This window comes from Haliaeetus albicilla, chromosome 10 (genome assembly GCF_947461875.1).
Source record: "Haliaeetus albicilla chromosome 10, bHalAlb1.1, whole genome shotgun sequence".
Classification (NCBI taxonomy): Eukaryota; Metazoa; Chordata; class Aves; order Accipitriformes; family Accipitridae; genus Haliaeetus; species Haliaeetus albicilla.
The window spans coordinates 23,096,498-23,114,647 of NC_091492.1; the positions used below are offsets into that span (position 1 = coordinate 23,096,498).

General features: G+C 42.5%; 1 protein-coding gene across 5 annotated transcripts in view; it reads left to right on the plus strand.

Moving 5' to 3' along the window:
• The window catches only part of RANBP10 (RAN binding protein 10), an 87,377-nt gene that overhangs the window by 31,613 nt on the left and 37,614 nt on the right, over window positions 1-18,150 (plus strand). For all 5 annotated transcript variants that reach the window (XR_011326559.1, XM_069793934.1, XM_069793933.1 and 2 more), the window contains exon 4: window positions 14,156-14,323. Coding sequence is in view for 4 of the 5 variants with exons in the window: in XM_069793934.1 (XP_069650035.1) it covers window positions 14,156-14,323 (168 nt within the window). In the remaining variant the exon portion in view is untranslated. The remainder of the gene's footprint in view (window positions 1-14,155; window positions 14,324-18,150) is intronic.

The window sequence follows — 18,150 nt, forward strand, 5'->3', positions numbered from 1 at the left end:
GGTGATACCTTAAAGAGGCTGTGATGTGTGTGCCGTGGTTATTAATGCCCTAGAGTACGATGGGATGAGAGCATCTACAGAAACCCTCTTGGTGGTAGTGGTGGAAGTTACCTGAAATCAAAGGACAGTGACTTCTTGCAAAGAAAATGTATTGTAGAGGAGTCCAGTGGTAGTCTGAAGTAGAGGCCACCAGAAGGTCATTCACAGTAAATCGAGGGGGATGCTGTTAATCACTCCAAAATACAAAGGGACGTGAAAGATTGAAGCAGAGAGAGCCTCTGACCTGCGGTGGCTGTAGGAGGAGAGCTGCGATCCTACCACTGCTGTCTCTGCCTCCCCAGGCTGAGCAAACCCTAGATGTATGTTGAGTAAGACACGCTGGAGCATCTAGGAAAGTGTCCTGTTGCTTAAATGCAGGTTACTTGGGAGCAGTTAGCAATGCCAAAACTCTGAGGTTCAGTAGGAGCTGAGGGGATAAAACAGCCTGAGAACTGCTTCAAAACCTTCACTTGGGTAGCCTTGTTGTTGCCAACTTAACTAGGTTTTGACCTGAAAATGTAATTTGTATCTGTCTTCAACACCCTAAGAGGTTATCGGTATGTTTAGAAATTGCAGGTTTTAGTGCTGCATAATGGAAGAAATGAGAGCAGAGTGGGTCAGTGTGTTGGTTCAGCTCTGGAGTTAGTGATCCATTTGTGCAGAATGGATTTTTAGAGGAATTCCTCACCACTTGAGAGCTCCTCTGGATGGGTGAAGATTATTGTGGAGCTTAGAACAGTGGTGGGTAATAAACATACACTGCCAAGAAAAAGATACGGTAGGTTTAAGATTTCTGGCCTTTGTAAGTCACAGCCTTTTGGATTTGTGTACGAGTGTCTTATTTTTGGAAGTGGGGTGTGTTTTTTTAAAGTGAATCTCCTGGTTGTCACCACTCGGTGTACTTTTATTTACATCTTCAGTTGTGCTACCCTTGTTTCTTCTAAACTAAACTGAAAGATGTGCTCCAGGATCACAGTTAGTGCACTCTGGCCACTAATAACTATTCACTCCACAGGATAAGGCTAAGTAATACAAGGTACCCATCCCCATTTAAAAAAAAAAATTTAAAAATCTCATACTGGAGAAATTGCCCTGAGACTGGTTGAAACTGGTTGTTTCATTCTTGAATCTGCTCTTGCTGTGCTGCACCATGTGCTATTTTCAAAGTAGCTTTCAATTTTTTTTTTTTTTTTTTAATTAAAGTCCAAATGAAGGCCTTACTAAAGAAATGGATAAGAAATTTGGGCTTCTTATAATAAAACAAAAGGATTTCCTTTGAACTTAAGCTTTCACGTATTTTTATGGTAAGAATTTATCCCATATGGAACCAATTTCCTGTGTTCAGTGTATGTAAAATTTCATCATAGGAAACTAATCTGAGAAATGCTCATTTTCTGTTTATTCTGGGCATACCTGGTTTATTTATATTGCTTCTTTTTTCATCTTCACTCTCAATTCTATGTGTGTATGGTACCTGACCAAATTTTAAATGCACCATGGGTGCCTTGCTGCATCTCTGTTGAAGAATCATGATCTCCGAGTTCCTCTGGCATTACTTAACTCACCTTCATCTTGTTTTCTCTTCCTGCTTCCACTCTCTGCAGATCAGTAACACCCTTTAAAAAGGTTGTTCTTTCTCAAAATTGTATGATCTTTATTAAAAAAAAAATAAAAATCTACATATCTTTGTGAATCTTGTGTTTTGTGATTGACCTATCCGCTACCAATCAAGGTCTGCCAAGCTCCAGTTAATTGCTCAGTCATCTTCTCATCCTGTGTAAGCTTTCTCACTTTCCAGTCAGTTTTTTAAGATCCTAGTTTGCATGCTGAGGTCACCTGAATTTGTATGGAAATTCCAGCTTGAATATTGAAACAGATTTGATGTGTTTGCTATTAATTCATTCATATCCCATCTTCAGCTCCTAGAAGAACTGGAAGTTCATTCTTCCACATTCTTCAATTTTTCACATATCAATAGTGGGCTTTCTGACAAAGTTTGGGTTTGCAAGATCTAATTTTGGAGACATCCAAAGTTAAAACTTGCTGGTATACAATTAAAAGAATTAACTGGGTGTACTGTGTGTGGGTGCATTGTGGTACGGGAGGGGAAGGCTGTGGACTGGATTTGTGTACAAGGATGGCTGTGATGGTTTTGTTATACGCGTTATGTGAATGGATATTTTAGATCAGATTGTGTTGTTAGGGCATTTGAATAACCTGAATTCAGATCAGCCATTCTTTTAAAATGTTTATATTCTCTTGAAATCAGTAGTTTGCAAGATTTTTTGTTTTGAGGAGCATAGTAGCGTTTATCTTCCATGCCACTCCTTTGTCTGGGCATGGTGTCTTGCATGGAGCTGGCCTTGTGTAGGGAAAAAGCTTTTATGGACCCTGGCAAAAGTGGTCAGCTCATGTCTTGCTTACCCATAATCAGCACTAGAAAAAGAGCATGATGTCCACAACACCTGCAGAAGGGAAGTTGTGTAGGGGCATGGAGAAGTCCAGCTTAGGAAGCTTGAGCTGTCCTGTTGGGTAGATCCTTAACCAACTTTCACTACAAACACACTCAGCAGGAATTGCAAGAAATGCACAAATTTGTATGTTAGTTTATGTACCATTCCCTCCTTCTTCCCAACAGGTCTTGTTTTTTGGAGTCGTCGTGCTGAAGTGTGGTGTGTAGGATCTGTAGTTTATAGTGGATGGACTCACACAGCTTTTATAAGCTGTCAATAACCAGCAAAATGAGAAATGCTGAACTGGCAGTTGTATTTGTACCTGGAAGCACGTGCAATTTCTTTCTTTACCCTCAAAGCAGCCAAAGCCTCCATCCCCATGCACTTCTGTGTTCTGCTCATTAGGTGTGCCTCCCCTAATTAGGTTATCTTGCACATAGCTGGATACAACTTGTTTAGGTGTGGCATGTTTTAAAACATGAGCCTTCTGCTAAGAGCTGATACTGGGCAAGTTGGCATGGCGTGGAGGAGTTAGACAGATATCTTAAGTACAGTGCATGACACGTGCTGAAGAGTGACAACAGAGTGGTGATGATCAAGTCCTCAAATGAGGTCAGACCTGACACTCTTCAAATATGGCCAGACCTGACACTCTCTATCAGGTGTGTTCAGAGCTGAAGAGTAACAAAACCAGCTCCCGAACCACAGAATTGGGGTGAATAACCTTCTGAATTTAGGTTAAATTTAATCTCATGTTTTATTTATGGCTATTTATGTGAACATTAGGATTGTATAAAGTAAAAGTTACTGCCTTTTTCCCCTTCAGACCCACTTCAGTTCACGTGTTTGCTTGTATTGATTGCATTGATTGCCCTGTCTGCAGCCAGAAAAACTGCTGTCAGCCATTTGGTCAGGTTTTTAGGGAGGCATTGTTTTTATTTTCTTTCGTTCTTTCTTTTTCTTTTTCTTTTGGTCTTTTCAGTTAGACTAGCTTTTGGGCACACAGACTTGAGGTTTGAATGGAGGAGGCAGATTGAAAGCTGAACTTTCAGTAACTATGCTTCACCCTGGAATATTTGGGAAAGTGCTTAGCCACATCATTCAAGCTGAAAAAAACCATGAATCAGTATTTCAAGGCAGTAACCCTGACCTTGGAAGATTAATCAAAGAAAGTGTTTCCATTTGGCTATTAAATGCTCAGGCATCACTGGCTGAGTAAGTGATTCTTACTCAGAGCGTATGGCTGTCCTGTGCTTTTCCATGCCCTGATTTCTGTGCCATAACTCTTCTGGAGACAGATTGGCTCCTTGTAGACGTCCTGCACTCTTTTCTCATGCAACATGTTCCCAGAAATGTATGATACAGGTATGCTGGAGCCTGCCTTTGCGTGGAGCTTTCTGTCATCCAACAGGTTGTGTTCGTTTTGTGCCATGTGAAAACAGAGCTTCCAAAGCAGAGTGGAGATGGCATTGCATAGTGGGGTTTGTGATTTGGCCTTCACCAATACCGCAGGTTGCATCTCCAGTTGTACACAGATTATGGACAATCCAGGTAATCTTAGTGACAGTTAAGAGTTGACTAGCAATTTAGAGACAGCAGTCTAGCTGTCAACAAGAGTTGTAATCAGCACTCCTTGTTTTTCAGGTTAAAAAAAAATTCTTTAGAGTGGCTGTACCTATTATTTGAGCCTTTCAGATAAAAGGTAACATCAACACAAAACTAAATTTCCCTACAACTCAAACTGATAGATAGCAGCTATTTTTACTGATGGATAAATATGATCCTCTTCAGAAACCCCTGTTGCTTTACCTTAATTGATGTGGAAAGTATTTAAGGAGCTTCAGTTTAGAATCTGGAAGGCCTTTTTGCAACCCCTTAACATCATGAGATGCACTTCTTCTGGAAGACTTCTCTCTCTATAAGGTCTTGTATAAATATTTTTTTGTTCATAATTTTCTTACCTCATTAAATACCATTTTAGGGATTGTTTTTAATAGTTGCTAGATGCTAGCCCCTTGCATTCTGTAGTGAGCTCTAACATTGCTTTCGGCTGAGTCATTTAACTGCCCTGCCTCAGTGTCTCTGTAAAATGATTCTTGCCCGTTACCTTGAAAGATTTTTCTCAAGGTGTCTTAATATTTTATAAAGATGTTCTTGTCCATCAGCCAAAAGTTGAAAAGTTAGCCTGTAAATGAACATGTGAATTATTTAGTGTGTTGAGATTGGAAGCCTGTCTATGTGATAAGCTTTTGTATCCAACTTGTTCTTTGCCCCTGCCACTTAATAGATAAATGGCAAAACTCCTCATCGGACTTTTTTTTCATCCCAGTCCTACGTTGTTTTGCACCTCTGCTCTTCTCCCCACCCCCTCCAGTGTAGTGTGTCAGGGAATATAATAGGTATAATAGTACAGTGGCGGCCTGATCATGCTAGAGAGCTTTTTGAGCCTTGCCTTTGTAGATAGAACCAACCTGTTTTGTAGTTGTGCTTTAACCATGTTGTGCTCTTTACAGGGCTATAAGTGGCTTGTAGCACATCTTGACCTCTCTGGTATAGGGAAGACCAGATCATGTTCTGACTCTGGCAGAAGATGACCCATCAAGCTTGTAAGTTAGGAGAGCTTGCCATCTTTATTCATTCAAGGAAGTAGAATTTTTATCTTGATTACTGTATTCTGTGGTGAGGTGCATGCTAAGTAATAGTGAAATGGGTTCATTAAAAATCTCTGGGGCAGGTGGAACAGACCATTCCTGTTGACAAGGTATTGCCTGTGTTGCAGCCATCCAGAGCCTTCTGGTTTTGTTTTTTCTCTTTATGAGTCAATGGGTAGCGTCACTTTTATATAATTAAGTGCAGGCTGTGGTTTTATGTTGTTTTGAAGGCTGGTTAACATGCAGTAGCTGTCAAGTGGTAGGAGTTGCTGATCTGGTCTAAAAATTGCCATGCCAGATCAATATTGTTAAAAGGAAATTTTACAGTGTTACTTTCTGCTTATAGTCTCTGCAGTGGATCAGGCAATGCTTGTTAGCACCCACATTCTGCTGGATCTCCCAAACTCTTGCAGGCCTTTTTAGCTGTCTTTCTTGGAGTCTTTTTGATCTTTGGGTCACTGTGTCCTTTTGTTCCTGCTCTCTGTTAATATGAGAGATGCCTGTGATTCCTTTTTTTTTTCTTTTTCTTTTTTCCCTCTCCTTTGGATGCTTGGCACTTTTAAGTCCTTCTGCCATGAGATTTGATCTGAGCTTTGTCTCTTTTACAGTTGCAAGTACTTTATTCAAAAACATGGAATAGCCTCTGAGCCAAACCTACAGCCAGGCCTGCCAAGAGTCCTGCACTCTTTGATTAGCATCATCTGGTGTTGCTCTGTAGGGGGCCAAACCGGCCGTGGATGAATCCGCTTGATCTGCTGGGAACTGGAGTGAGAGGGAGGCCGCTGTAAGCAGTCCCTCGTTGGGATGCATGCAGTGATGTGGTGCACTGCACCATTACCTTGTACGTGACTCAGCGTGATACTACTAAGACTATGGGACCTGAGAACGTCCAAGCCCTGCTTTAGGAAGTTTGTCCTCCATGGGGTGAAATGGTTTTATTTTCTGTATACGCATTGGTCCTGTAGTGCAGTGTTTGGGCTTCTACTGCATTCAAAGTCATTTTGCCACCTTGCAGAAGAAGTAGAAGCTCTTATGAGAAAGAAAAAGTTGGGGTATTACTAGGTAGGGCTTCTTCATTTCCTGGTGTCCCTAGGTAAGTGGGTTTTGGGGACTTGTTTTCTTTTTTTCTTTTTTCTTTTTTTCTTTTTCCCCTTGACATGTTCTAGGCAGATGTCCAGGCCCTTGAAGTTCTGCCAGGAAGATGCTGTAATATGCTAAGCGCACTGTTCCCTGGTCCTATTCCTGTCCTGCAGCTGGTGTTGTGACTGTACCTAGATAGTTGTTCCATGTGTGGACTGTACCTCCCCTATTTCCACCACCCGAAATCTATAGCGTAAGTCGCTGTGGCCGCTGAGCAGTGGCTATTTTTGTAGGCTGGTTATAGAAATAGAAGGATGTGTTGCAACAGTAATAGTTGATTTGATTCTGGAGCATGGTTGAATGAAGAAGAACAAAGTTACCTCCTTGCTCTCACCCAAGCCTCTGATGTTTGTGCAACTTTGTATGGTTTTGCATAAATGCTATAAAACTGAACTACAGCTGAGATACTGCAGCTTGGGGCAGATGCTTCTTGGGGCAACAGGCTTTTATTGACCAGGCATTTAGCTTCTAAGGCTGTCGGAGCACAGGTGCTTGCTCAGCCTTCCCTTTGCTAGGGGCAGAGGCATGCTTTCACTGCTCTGGGCTAATGTACACCAAAGGCACATCCACTGGGAGAGCCAAGACCACTGGAAGATGGTAGAGCAGTTGAAAGAAGGTGGTTCTGCCTCTGCTGTGATAACAGCTTCTTTCCCATATTTATTTTTGTCCTGTCCCCTCAGACACCAGTCCCTGCCTGGGACTGCTCTGCCCAGGACATTGTAGAAGCAGCTCTGAACAGCAACATCCTACTTCTCCCTGCACCATATTCGTCTGTTCAGCCTCTGTCTAATGTACTTTCCCCTCCACTGACATCATGCTCTGCTGCTGCCAAAGACCCATAGCTGGTTGGGCAACAGCAGCCTGCATGGTGCAGTACTTTGGAAATGGTCCTGCCTCCAGCTAGAACGTGGTCTGGTCCAGCATCAACTCTGGGCTCTGTAGCTGGCTCCACCCTCAACATCCCAGCCCCCAAGCACTGTACAAGCAAAGTTTGTACATCTGTTTCTGCTGGACTTTGGATTCAATAAATCTTACTAAAATTATTTTGTTTGGTTTATTTCAATGTGTTGACACAAGTTCTTGTCTGTCTGCAGCTAGAGTTGGCACACTACTTACCCTGGCATGGGCAGCTGTGGGAAGCTAGGATTGCTGGCCAGAGGAGTGGGAAGAGGAATGCCACAGGCAAAATACTGGACAAGAACAGGGAGGGGAGAAAAATGAGAAGTGTTTCAAAGTACAAAAGAGAGAAAGTAGGTACAGATAAAATTTGGGAAGATGCAGACACTGCAAAGACTGTCGAGCAGTCACTGGGGTCTGTCCTGAAGTATAAGCCTCCAAGCTCTCACATTACACAGGATACAACAGCCACAAACCCTATTTACAAATCTTCAGATTCTTTCTGAGGAAATTCCATCTCTTTTTCATATGGCCAAATGCATACTTCACCAATACCTGGTTGGAGGTCAGTTTATCACTGAATTTGTTGTGAGCAAGGCCCTGCCCTTTGCAGCAGCTTTTTCACCAGGTACCGATTACCTTGAATGTATGGGCTGAGCTGCAGTGGAACATATTTCTCCCCTCGAATGTGCATGGGCAGGGAATGGTCCATGTGTCAATCATAAAGCCCATCTATCTGCCATCATTTTAAGCCTAGCAAGTGGCAGAGTAGGAAGAGTCTGAGGTGACAGGCTGTAACTTACTGAATCAACCATCTTTTCCATGATCACTGGGCCTTGCATGTCTGTCCTCTGGCATGCTATCAGAGGAGAACTTAGTACAGATCCCTGTGAATGTAGCCTTCCCCGTAATCCTGTGTCCACTGGCAGGTCTGGCATGTTTGAACCTTGATGCATAGGGGGATGTCATCAGTTTGCGTTCTCCGTACTCTGCGGAAGGAGCAGCAGGCCAGCAAAGACCTCTTGCTCTTGGTAATTTCCATCAGGGCATCCTGCACTGCATTGCCTCTGTTGTATATGGCCTGATGTTACATGCTTTCAAAGTTGAGCAGTGTGTCCAGGTCCTAGTGTTCCCACATGTGTGATGCCAGTTTTACCCAGTGCCTACCAGAGGAGGTTCTGTGCACGTTGCTGATACTCTTTAAATGGAAAGCTAAAATGATGTGTTATTTCCACAGTGCAAAGAGGTAAATGATGTCCCAGCCCCATAGTACCACTTCCCAGTTGCTGGTTTGTGAGGCAGAGCCTGATCTCAGAAACAGAATATAGGCCCATCACAGGATCTGCCTATAAGTCAAGAGTAAAGCAGGGCTGACACTGAATGGGCAAGGTGGGATTGAACAGGCATGGATGTGGGATAATTAGGGGTACTAGTAGCACACTTTGTCTGTCTCCAATGCTCTCTTCAGAGCGAACATTTATGATTTGATCCTGTAACTGTGTCCTGAAGTAACTCAAGTCTTTTCTGCCACGTGGTCTGACATTGCATAATTAGGCCTGTTTATCAAGCATTGGCAATGGAACTTGCTGTTCATTTTTTTTCACTGTGTGTTGGGATCAGGACAGTCTGCCGAGAAGATCAATGTATCTGCTTTTTCTTGTTAGCGGGCCAAACAGAACTTCAGTTTGGTGTTGAACATATAAAAAATGTCCTCCCAAGCCCTAGTCATGGTTTCTGGTTTTCTTTCTTCCCATTCTCTTATTGATTGCACAGTCTGAGCTATTCTGCATCTGTCTGGCTGTTAATAAATACTATACATATATTTTGGGTTTGGTGGTTGAAGTGTTCAATTTAAAAGTATGTCATTTTAACCTCTTTTTGTTGACTAGCTGCTGAGGTCCTACCTGCAGAGTGGTTCTGCCTGTATATTTGCATGTTCAAAGTGCACTTGTCTTCAAAATGAGCTGTAGTGAAAACAGGAGCCTTAGGCAGGGTTTTTAGGTTCTGCTTTGACCACTGCCTTGGGACAAGTGGCCAAATCCTTTCTGTTCTCTGCCTGTCTCCCCTCTTTAAAATGACTTTGTGCTTTTGAAGAGAGGATGGGGAAGGAAAAGGAAGAAATGAGGGAACTGTGCTAACTGGACCCTCTAGCCACTCTAGCTGACTAGATTTCAGTCAGTAAGAGTATGGTCCTTCAGAGGTCCACGATCTACTTTTTCTGAGGAAAAGAAAAGCACATTCTCCAATCTTCTTGTCCAGATTTCTGAAGTTTTGTAAGGAATCTGCATTTGTATTTGAGAATTTTTAGACTTGGTCAACTGCACTTAGGTGTGAAGTGTCCATTGCTCTAGACATCAGCTATCACCAGGAATGGGATGTTATTTAAACCCCATAGCCTTGTTGGAATGAGTTACTGGTCAGAAACTGTTCATGCATGGGTGCTCCCAGGGTTTTCTTAGAAGCAGCTGCCTCCGCCTCACCAGCCCAGGATGGACTGCTCTAGCTGTTGAGGATTGCAAGCCACTGAGGGTGGTAAGGTGAAAGGTGCTGGAGAGGAGCTGTGGGAGCGAGCTGAGGCTGAAAGCACTGGCGGTGAGATGGCAGATGAGGATCTGCGCAGAGAGAGCATTGTCACAAGAGGGTTGATGTGTTTTGGAGTGATTACAATAGCTTCATGGAAACATCAGTTCAGTGGTAAAAAGGATAATAAAGGGGAAAATGCTAGGATTAACTGGCAGAGGGCTAGAGAACAGTACAGAGAACAACTACAGCCTGCTTCCCTTCTCCATGCTGCACCTTCATCTCCATTCTCAAAAGCAACACTATAAATCCAGAAAAGGTTGGGATGATCATGGTCAGAAATGCAGGGAATAGCTAAATAAGCCAGGAGTCATCAGTCTGAAAAAGGGATGATTATGTTTAGGAGACATATTTTCATGCAGCTTGCAGTTATACTGTGAAACTCCTTGTTGCAGGATAGAGTGGATAGTATGAATGTGTACATGTGCTTAAAGGAGGATTGGACAGTTTAATGGAAAGAAAATCCTTTGAGGAGTACTAAGTGAACGGAATCTCCATCTGGCTCAGTATGTCTCTATGCTGTGGGTGATTGGAAAGTGGTAATGCTGTTCAGTAAGAGCATGATACATGCATGTCCTATGCTTATGCTGTCTCACTTCTAAAAGAGGATCCTTATGTGGGTTGACCCCAGTATCCTGTATGGCCAGCCTTTTTAAGAATATGCAGATAAAATCTCATCACTGCCTTCTGGGTCACTTCTGGAAGTACTTGAGTACAAGTGGTCCAAAGGTTAAAATGTCCAGCGAATTTGCAGGTGTAAGCATGGGGAAGGCATATAGGAAGTCTGATTTAGCCCTTATTATAGCAGTGCTAGATTTTGTAAAGGAAGAAAGAAGCTATTGAGTAACTGGAGGTGTGAATAGTGTTGTGGGAGTCAAAGAAAAGGTTGTAATATCATAGACCTATTACTAGGTGGCGATAGTAAATCGTTAATGATGCAGAAAAGTCCCAAATTTCCAGCAAGTGTTTTTGTATTTGGAGGGAAGTTGGAGAATGTATTTGGAAAATACATGTGATGAGTTACTCCCCACTCTGCTGGTAATCCAAGATAATGCCAAGCACTTTCAATAGGGATACACTATTTAAATCAGTAGGCCCAGATAACTTTGACCTAGAAGTATTAGAAATGCTGGCTGTTATTTTAAATTCAGATTATTAGGAAATTTCAGAAGACTGGCTGAATTTGGCCAGTGCTGGAATGACCTGTATGCCATTGCCCTCATGTTTATTCAGGGCAGAATTTTAGAAATACTGATACATTATTTGATTAATAAATAACTAAAGATTAGGCATATAATTAACGCCACTCAGCTTATGTTTATGGTGAGTACAGTAAGTTCTCTCAATACAAATCTGGCTTGTTTTTTTAAGATGACCCTGGTGATTTGATAAGGCTGACAGTCTAGATTTAAAACACTTAGTGTTGTCTCGGGACCAGATTCAGCACTGCACAACATTTGAGTTGAAAATGTTAACTCTGTATATCATTAGCAAAGTGCTGGGTGAGCGAGATTTCCTTAACTGGTGATAATAGTGGTTGTCTGTGGAGAATAAGATTCAGATCAAGCTTTTTTGCAGGCACTGTTGCAATACATATGAAATTTGACACTGCCCTCAAAGCCTTTATTCAGTCACTTCTTATTGGAGTTCATCTCATCAATGCGTTCATAACCACCTTTGGTGGTACAGGAAGTACTGATACTGTGAAGCAAAATGTCTTACAGGAGCAGGAGGAAGTTTTTTCCAGTATGATCAGTCGTGATCTGTAGGTAATGAAACATTTTTTTTTTTTCTTATACTACAGAACCTGTAGTGTCTGCATCGGCACAAGTATTTTGTGAAGTTGTCCTCATGGTTGGGCATGCTGTTGCATTTCTCGTAGTAGCCTTACCTGGTGCATGATGTGTAAGCATCTGAATACTTAGACATAACTGATAACAAATTCTTACTAAGTGCTTTGTAATGCCAGGAATTTTTGTATGCAGAAGAGCTAGAAGTTTGTATTTGGATTGTATTATTAAGTAGCTTAAGAGATAAATTGATGAGAGTTAGCATCTGAAGTTACCAACAGCTTCATTAGAGAAGTTCTGAACCGACACACATGTAACAGGTCTGGTTTGGGGGAGACTAAAATAATAGGTCAGCAACAGCAGCCTTTCACAGGCCAGCAGCAGAGAAAATAAAAGGGATAGTGGAAAGGAGCCACAGTGTTAAAAACTCAGTATTTCAATGATATTTTTACTGGATGGAGTCTTAGCAATGGAAGTTTGACAACAGACTCTAGAGCCCCTATCACTCCCTCCTTTGTTTTTGGCAACCCGATTTGGCATCATTTTTGAGCTTGCTGAGGGTGCTGTCTGTGCTGTTGTCTCTGTCTTTCATGGAGATATTAAACAGGACTGGTGCTACTGTCAACAGCTTGTTTGGAGCTGGTCCGAGGGAAGATGGAGCTGACTCTTGGGACATCTCAGTCTGTTCCTGTGGATGTGTGGGACTTAACAGAGGAAATTATTCACCATTTCTAGACTAGGATTTGCTAGAAGTCCTTCACACCTTTCACTCCGAAACTTTGCCCTGAGGTCCAAAATCTTGGACCGTGGCGTGTTTCAGTCTTGCTCCATTCCCTGACTTTCCCCTTGGCATTCATGTGGTGTGGTGCAATAAACAGAGGGCCTTGGGCATGCAGCGAATGTTTCATGCTTTTCTGAGAAACCCTGAGCATGTGGGTCCATTGATGATAAGATACCTGAGTACATGTAGCTGGGCACCATTTTACAGGATTAAATTTCTAGTGCCCTCATGTTGTTGTTGTTTTTGTAGAATCATGGCTTGCAGAAGTGCTCCAGCCCGCCTTCATGGGACTCCTCTCTGTGGTTTGCAGTCATTTTTTGCCTTATTGCAGGATGTGTGCTTTCTACTTTTCAACCCTTCTCCTCTCAAGGTCTTTGCATTTCTTCTGCAGTCCTTTTGCCAAAATCATGCCTCCACATTTAACAGATTCTGCACTACCCTTAGGTTGTATAAGGTCAGTAGACGCTCAAAGCACCTTCTTTTGCTTCTGCTTCAGTGGGCATGGTCTGTCTAAGGATCCAACCATATCTGCTTAAAACACAGGGGGTTGTTATTAATGTTGTGTCTATCTCAGGCTTTTTGATAGAAGTACATCTCTCTGTGAGATGTAGTTTTGATTGTGTAATTCACAGGAATGCTCTAAAGAGCTGGAGAAAATCCTGGTTCTTCTGGAAGTCTTATAATAAGACAGAGCGTGCCATGCTTTCTTTAAACTCTTCAGTAAGAGGACTGTTCCTCATGACTCCCTACCTGCTGTAGCTGGTCTCCTAAGAGAAGAAAGGATAAGCCATCTTGAGCAGTAGTGGCAAATGAAGTTGGCCAGCATGGGTTAGCAGATTCAGGTGGCATTCGCTGAATCACTGTGTGGCCACAACCATGGGAGCGCTGTCCTGTCCTCTGCAAGAGGGAGATGAGAGTCCTGAAAAGAGAAGACCAGTGTGTTGCCTGAAGAACATTTTAGCTTTTAAAGGATGCATTAATCTCTCTTCTTTGCGGTAGTTTGCAGTTATATCTGGCATTCCTACATGTAAGAAATCTACAAAAGAACTTAGAACAGAATTGGGATAGAACAGAAAAAAATTAGGAACTCGGAATGATGGAATTACTGTGAGATGTAGAAAAGAGCAAGTGGGCAGGGTGCAGTCCCTGAGCCCAGCTTTAACCCTAGGCACAGTGTTACTGACAGAAGAAATAAGATACAAATGTTAGAATTGACCACTTTGAAAATTGCCCATTGACGTTTAAGGGTTGTGTGTTAAACTGTCCACAGAATGGGAAATGTTGTTGCCCAAGGGGAGCACAGAAATCCTTATAAACTGTTAGAAGGGAAGTGTAAATGTGAGAGTGCAAAAATTGCCTCAGGCCATTCAGTTATGCCTGTGAGCAGCATTTATGGACAAAGCTGCAATTGGACGAGAATTATTTTATGAAATGGTTTTGCTGGAAGATTGTGTTAGTGCGAAACACAAATGTTTTACAAAGAGGAGCTTGTTTCACCGCAGGCAAGATAAAACAGAAACAGGGTTTTAATGGGTTTTTTTAAAAACAAAAAAAATATTTGTCAGAATGACTTTTGGCAATCTGTTCTTTTCATTTCTCATAAGGGACAAATGAGGTTGAAACCCAAATGATGTGTTATGATTGATAACCATTAATTTCTTTTCAGATACTGGTGTGTGAGAATTAATATTGGGATGAATCAGGAGTGGGAATCAAAATTTTGAATTTCCTACCAGAAAATTGTGTCCTGAGAGCTGTAGTTGCCATGTCGTTCTGCTAAACTGGCTTCATTGCTGACCTGTTCTTCTGTTTTGTCTTTTGCAGGATGGGATAAACATTCTTATGGGTACCACGGTGATGACGGGCACTCCTTCTGTTCTTCAGGGACAGGACAGCCCTATGGCCCTACATTCACCACTGGAGATGTGATTGGCTGCTGTGTTAACCTTATCAACAATACGTGCTTTTACACAAAAAATGGCCACAGTTTAGGTAAGTGAAGCAAGGTGTTCTCAGGAGAGGGATGCTCCTGCCCTGCTGTCACTGCTGCAGTTTAATAGTTTGCATATGTTGTAACTCGTGTCCCACATTTGTGGGTAAGATTTAAGAAATGGGAGAGAAAAAGGGCACTAAGCAGCAGTCAGGAGATGTAAACTGGCTCCAAGACATAAATACTTCCGGCACATAAAATGGTTTCTATGCTGCTCCATTTGTTTTAAGTAGGTTAGGATTGCAGCCCCAGCTTTTGCTCCTTTCTTCTGCTACTGCACAGCCTGTGGGAGGATAAGATGGCTAATGGCTGGGCAACAGGGAAATAAAGAAGTGCGAAGTTTAGCTAGTGTATTATTCAACTGACTACAAAGCCACTATATCAGTGCCTTTTCACTTCTTAAAGGGTCTTGTCTATCTGTAAGCCTTAACACGTTGGTCCAAGCATTCCCAAAGCTAGACGTTAATTCAGCATAAGAAGTCTTACTTAAGCACTGACCTGTAATTTGGTTCATTCCACAGTTATTTCAGTAGTTCCTCTAAAGTTAAAGGCTTCAAAATTTTGCCCAAATGAATCTCTCACAGATGTTTTCCTGGCATTCATCGTATCTGATTTGTCTAAAATAGAAAGTTGTGGCCATTGTCACCTAAAATGTCTTTCCCTTGGATGACATATTCACCCCAGATAAATTCTTATAGTTTGGGGGTTTTTTTGTCACATAAGACTTGCAGTAAATTTTGATAAGTTCGTCTCACTTTTTGCGCTGGAATTCATTTGGTTTCGTAGGGACAGGCACTCCTTTCCTTTGCTTCTCCTGACATTGCTGTGTCAATTTGTCTTTGTTGAATTCAAGATGAAGAAGCTGGTAGAAAAATACCCCGCTCAAAACATTTATCTGAACAAAAGTTGTTTTGAGTTACTGGCTGGGCTGAAGGAAGGAGTGGGATTGGAGTGCAATGTATGTCTGGAGAGTGCATAATTTCTGATGAGCTCTTGGGAAAAGTACTGGGCTCCCCCGTACAAGAAAGAGATGGACATACTGGAGAGAGTCCAGAGAAGGGTCGTTAGGATGGTTAAGGCACTGGAGCATCTCTGCTAGGAGGGAAGGCTGAGAGAGCTGGTACTATTCAGCCTTGAGAAGAGAAGGCTCAGGGGGGATCTCATCCATGTATATAAATACCTGAAGGGAGGCTGCAAAGAGGATGGAGCTAGACTCTTCTCAGTGGTGCCCAGTGCCAGGACCAGAGGCAATGGGCACAAACTGGAACACAAGAGGTTCCCTCTGAACATCAGGAAACGCTTTTTCACTGTGAGGGTGCCTGAGCACTGGCACAGGTTGCCCAGAGAGGTTGTGGAGTCTCCATCCATGGAGGTATTCAGAAGTCACCTGGACATAGTTCTGGGCAACCAGCTCTGGGTGGCCGTGCTTGAGTAGAGGGGTTGGACTAGATGACCTCCAGAGGTGCCTCCAACCTCAGCCAGTTTGATTCTGTGAAAGTAGCAAGCTCTGCTACAGCTATAGCAGAGATATGGATCTGAGATGCGGGCTTTCCCCCTCAATCTCAAGAAAGCTCCTTCCTCTGAGGCAGATGCAGAAAGGCCTGGTGCTCATGCGACAACTTCTTTTGGAAATTTCAGTTTTCCTCTAATTTCATACCCACTGTTTGTTGATTTGTGAAGGGATGGTTGCTTAGAAATGAGGCACATGCCTTCTGAGAAACTTTCTAGATTGAGTCTGTGACTGTGCATTCAGCAACTAGTCCTGATGCTTTGCAACACGTCAAGAGGTCTTCAGCCCTGAATGGAAAAAAAAAATTCTTTGAGCATCCTTTGAGACTTGTTTTTAACATTCTAGTTTTATAAATGGAGCCTCGCTCAGAAGCCCAGTGGAGAGGTGCTCAGAGTTGAATGTCTTATATGGCTTCATTTTTGAAATTATAACTATTTATCAGCCAGACCATGTGTGATACTGGGGGACTCCTAGTGAAGTCTTGCGGCTTACCACCTAGTGAGATCAGTCACTAGTGGAGACACTAGCAGTCATTTGTAGTCCATAAGTATTAGTTAATTGCCCAGATTTCTAATAGCTGGGTTCTATGAAATTTAACTCAGATTTGTGGACATTGCCCTTGTTAGTCTGGTACTGGGAAGACAAGCAGAGGTGTGAAACCAACAGCTGATGGTGTAGAGCAAGAGCTGTTGCTTAGGAATGAGACAAGTTCACCATACAGTAGCAACTAAGGTGCTGAAATAGTTTAAAATATTTCACAAAATCTCTCTTTTTAGTTGCTGTCCTTGATTTTGAGTGTGTATTTACACAGAAGTAGTATAGTGGTTTGTGCTGTGCTCCTCTGGCTGTTTTCCTTTGTTTGAGTGGGTGGTTTTCCAGCTTCACTGTTTTTTAGCCTGACGGTGCTGTTGCTTTTTGTCACAACAAAAGTGTAACGGTCAGGAAGAGGCCACGTCTTCTATTTAATGAATACAAATTTGTTCATTTGAAATTCAATTTCTTTTTAGTGACCAAGAGTCTGCAGAGTAGAAGGGGTGTCAGTTGAAAAGTTGTCCCTTGCTCTGTCCTCTGTTCTGTTCCCAGGGCTGTGTTGTGCCTGAGTGTCTGGACAGATGAAGCCAAACAAAGAGCACAGTTCAGTAACTTCTGTATTGCATTCATCATTACCATCCTTTGATTCTTTGCCTCATGTCCTGCTCAGAGATTTGTTTTGTTTGGGACATTTGGAGGTCTTTACAGCAATAAGTCGCCTGGTCTTCCTTTCTTGATTTTTAGTGCTCCTTTTCCTTCAAAGATGTTTTTTTTGGTTGGAAAGCTTGTGTTTTCTAATCTGACACTGAATGATCCCTTGGGGAGCAGCCTACCCTAGCAGTGAACAATGCCAGTGGGAAGAAACAGGAAAGGAAGGGAATTAAATTATACTGTGCTTAGAGAACAAAGTAGATTATAAGCATAGCTTTCTCCTGGATATCCTCCTCTTGGGCTCTTCAGATGTATGATACAAGACATGAGATGTATGAGAAAATTATAGGTAGGAGACTCTCCTGAGCATTCACAATTGGCTCATTTGTGTACCAGCTACTCTTTTAGCTGTAGTGGCATAATGGTTGTACTCAGAGAGGAGAGATGATGTGGTTAGAAGAGACAGTGATGGAAGTACTATGGAGTCACAGACCATCAGTCATTGCTGGGCTGACCCCCCCCCAAATCTGCTGGAACATTTTACTGTCTTTTTACAAAAGCAGAATTAAAACCTCAGCCAGGAAGTCTCTTGTTAAGGGCCTGTAGTGTCTATTTGTGCTGTTGATAAAGAAACACAGCATTCATGAGAATTGCTTCCTGTTGAATGTTGAGGAGAGCGTGTCTGAGCCCCATAAGACCACAAATCCCAGTCATCTGGCTGTTACACAGCTTCTCATGAGCACTGAACAGGTAGATGTGAGAGACGGAGTGAGGCAGGTCTCAGCAGAGGAACCAAGAACAGGTGGAGGCAGGAGCAATGATTTATTTGAAAGTCAGAACACTTTCTGCCTTAGTGGAGGCATCTCCGTGAAGATCTTGAACATTTCGTGATTCTTAATGCTAACCTGAGAATCTCATTTCTGTGTTGTGTAAACCCGAGATTTACCAGGAAGAGGATGAATGTGCTTTTTCTTGATGTTCCCTGACACAAAGCCGCTGAAGCTGTATATCTCTCCTCTTAGGAAATCAGGTCATTATGTAATCCTGCTGCACATATAAAAAAAATAATTATGAGACTAATCAGCCGCTCTGCGATGCCAGCTAGCTTAACAGCAGGGTTGCAGGGCCCTGTGTCTG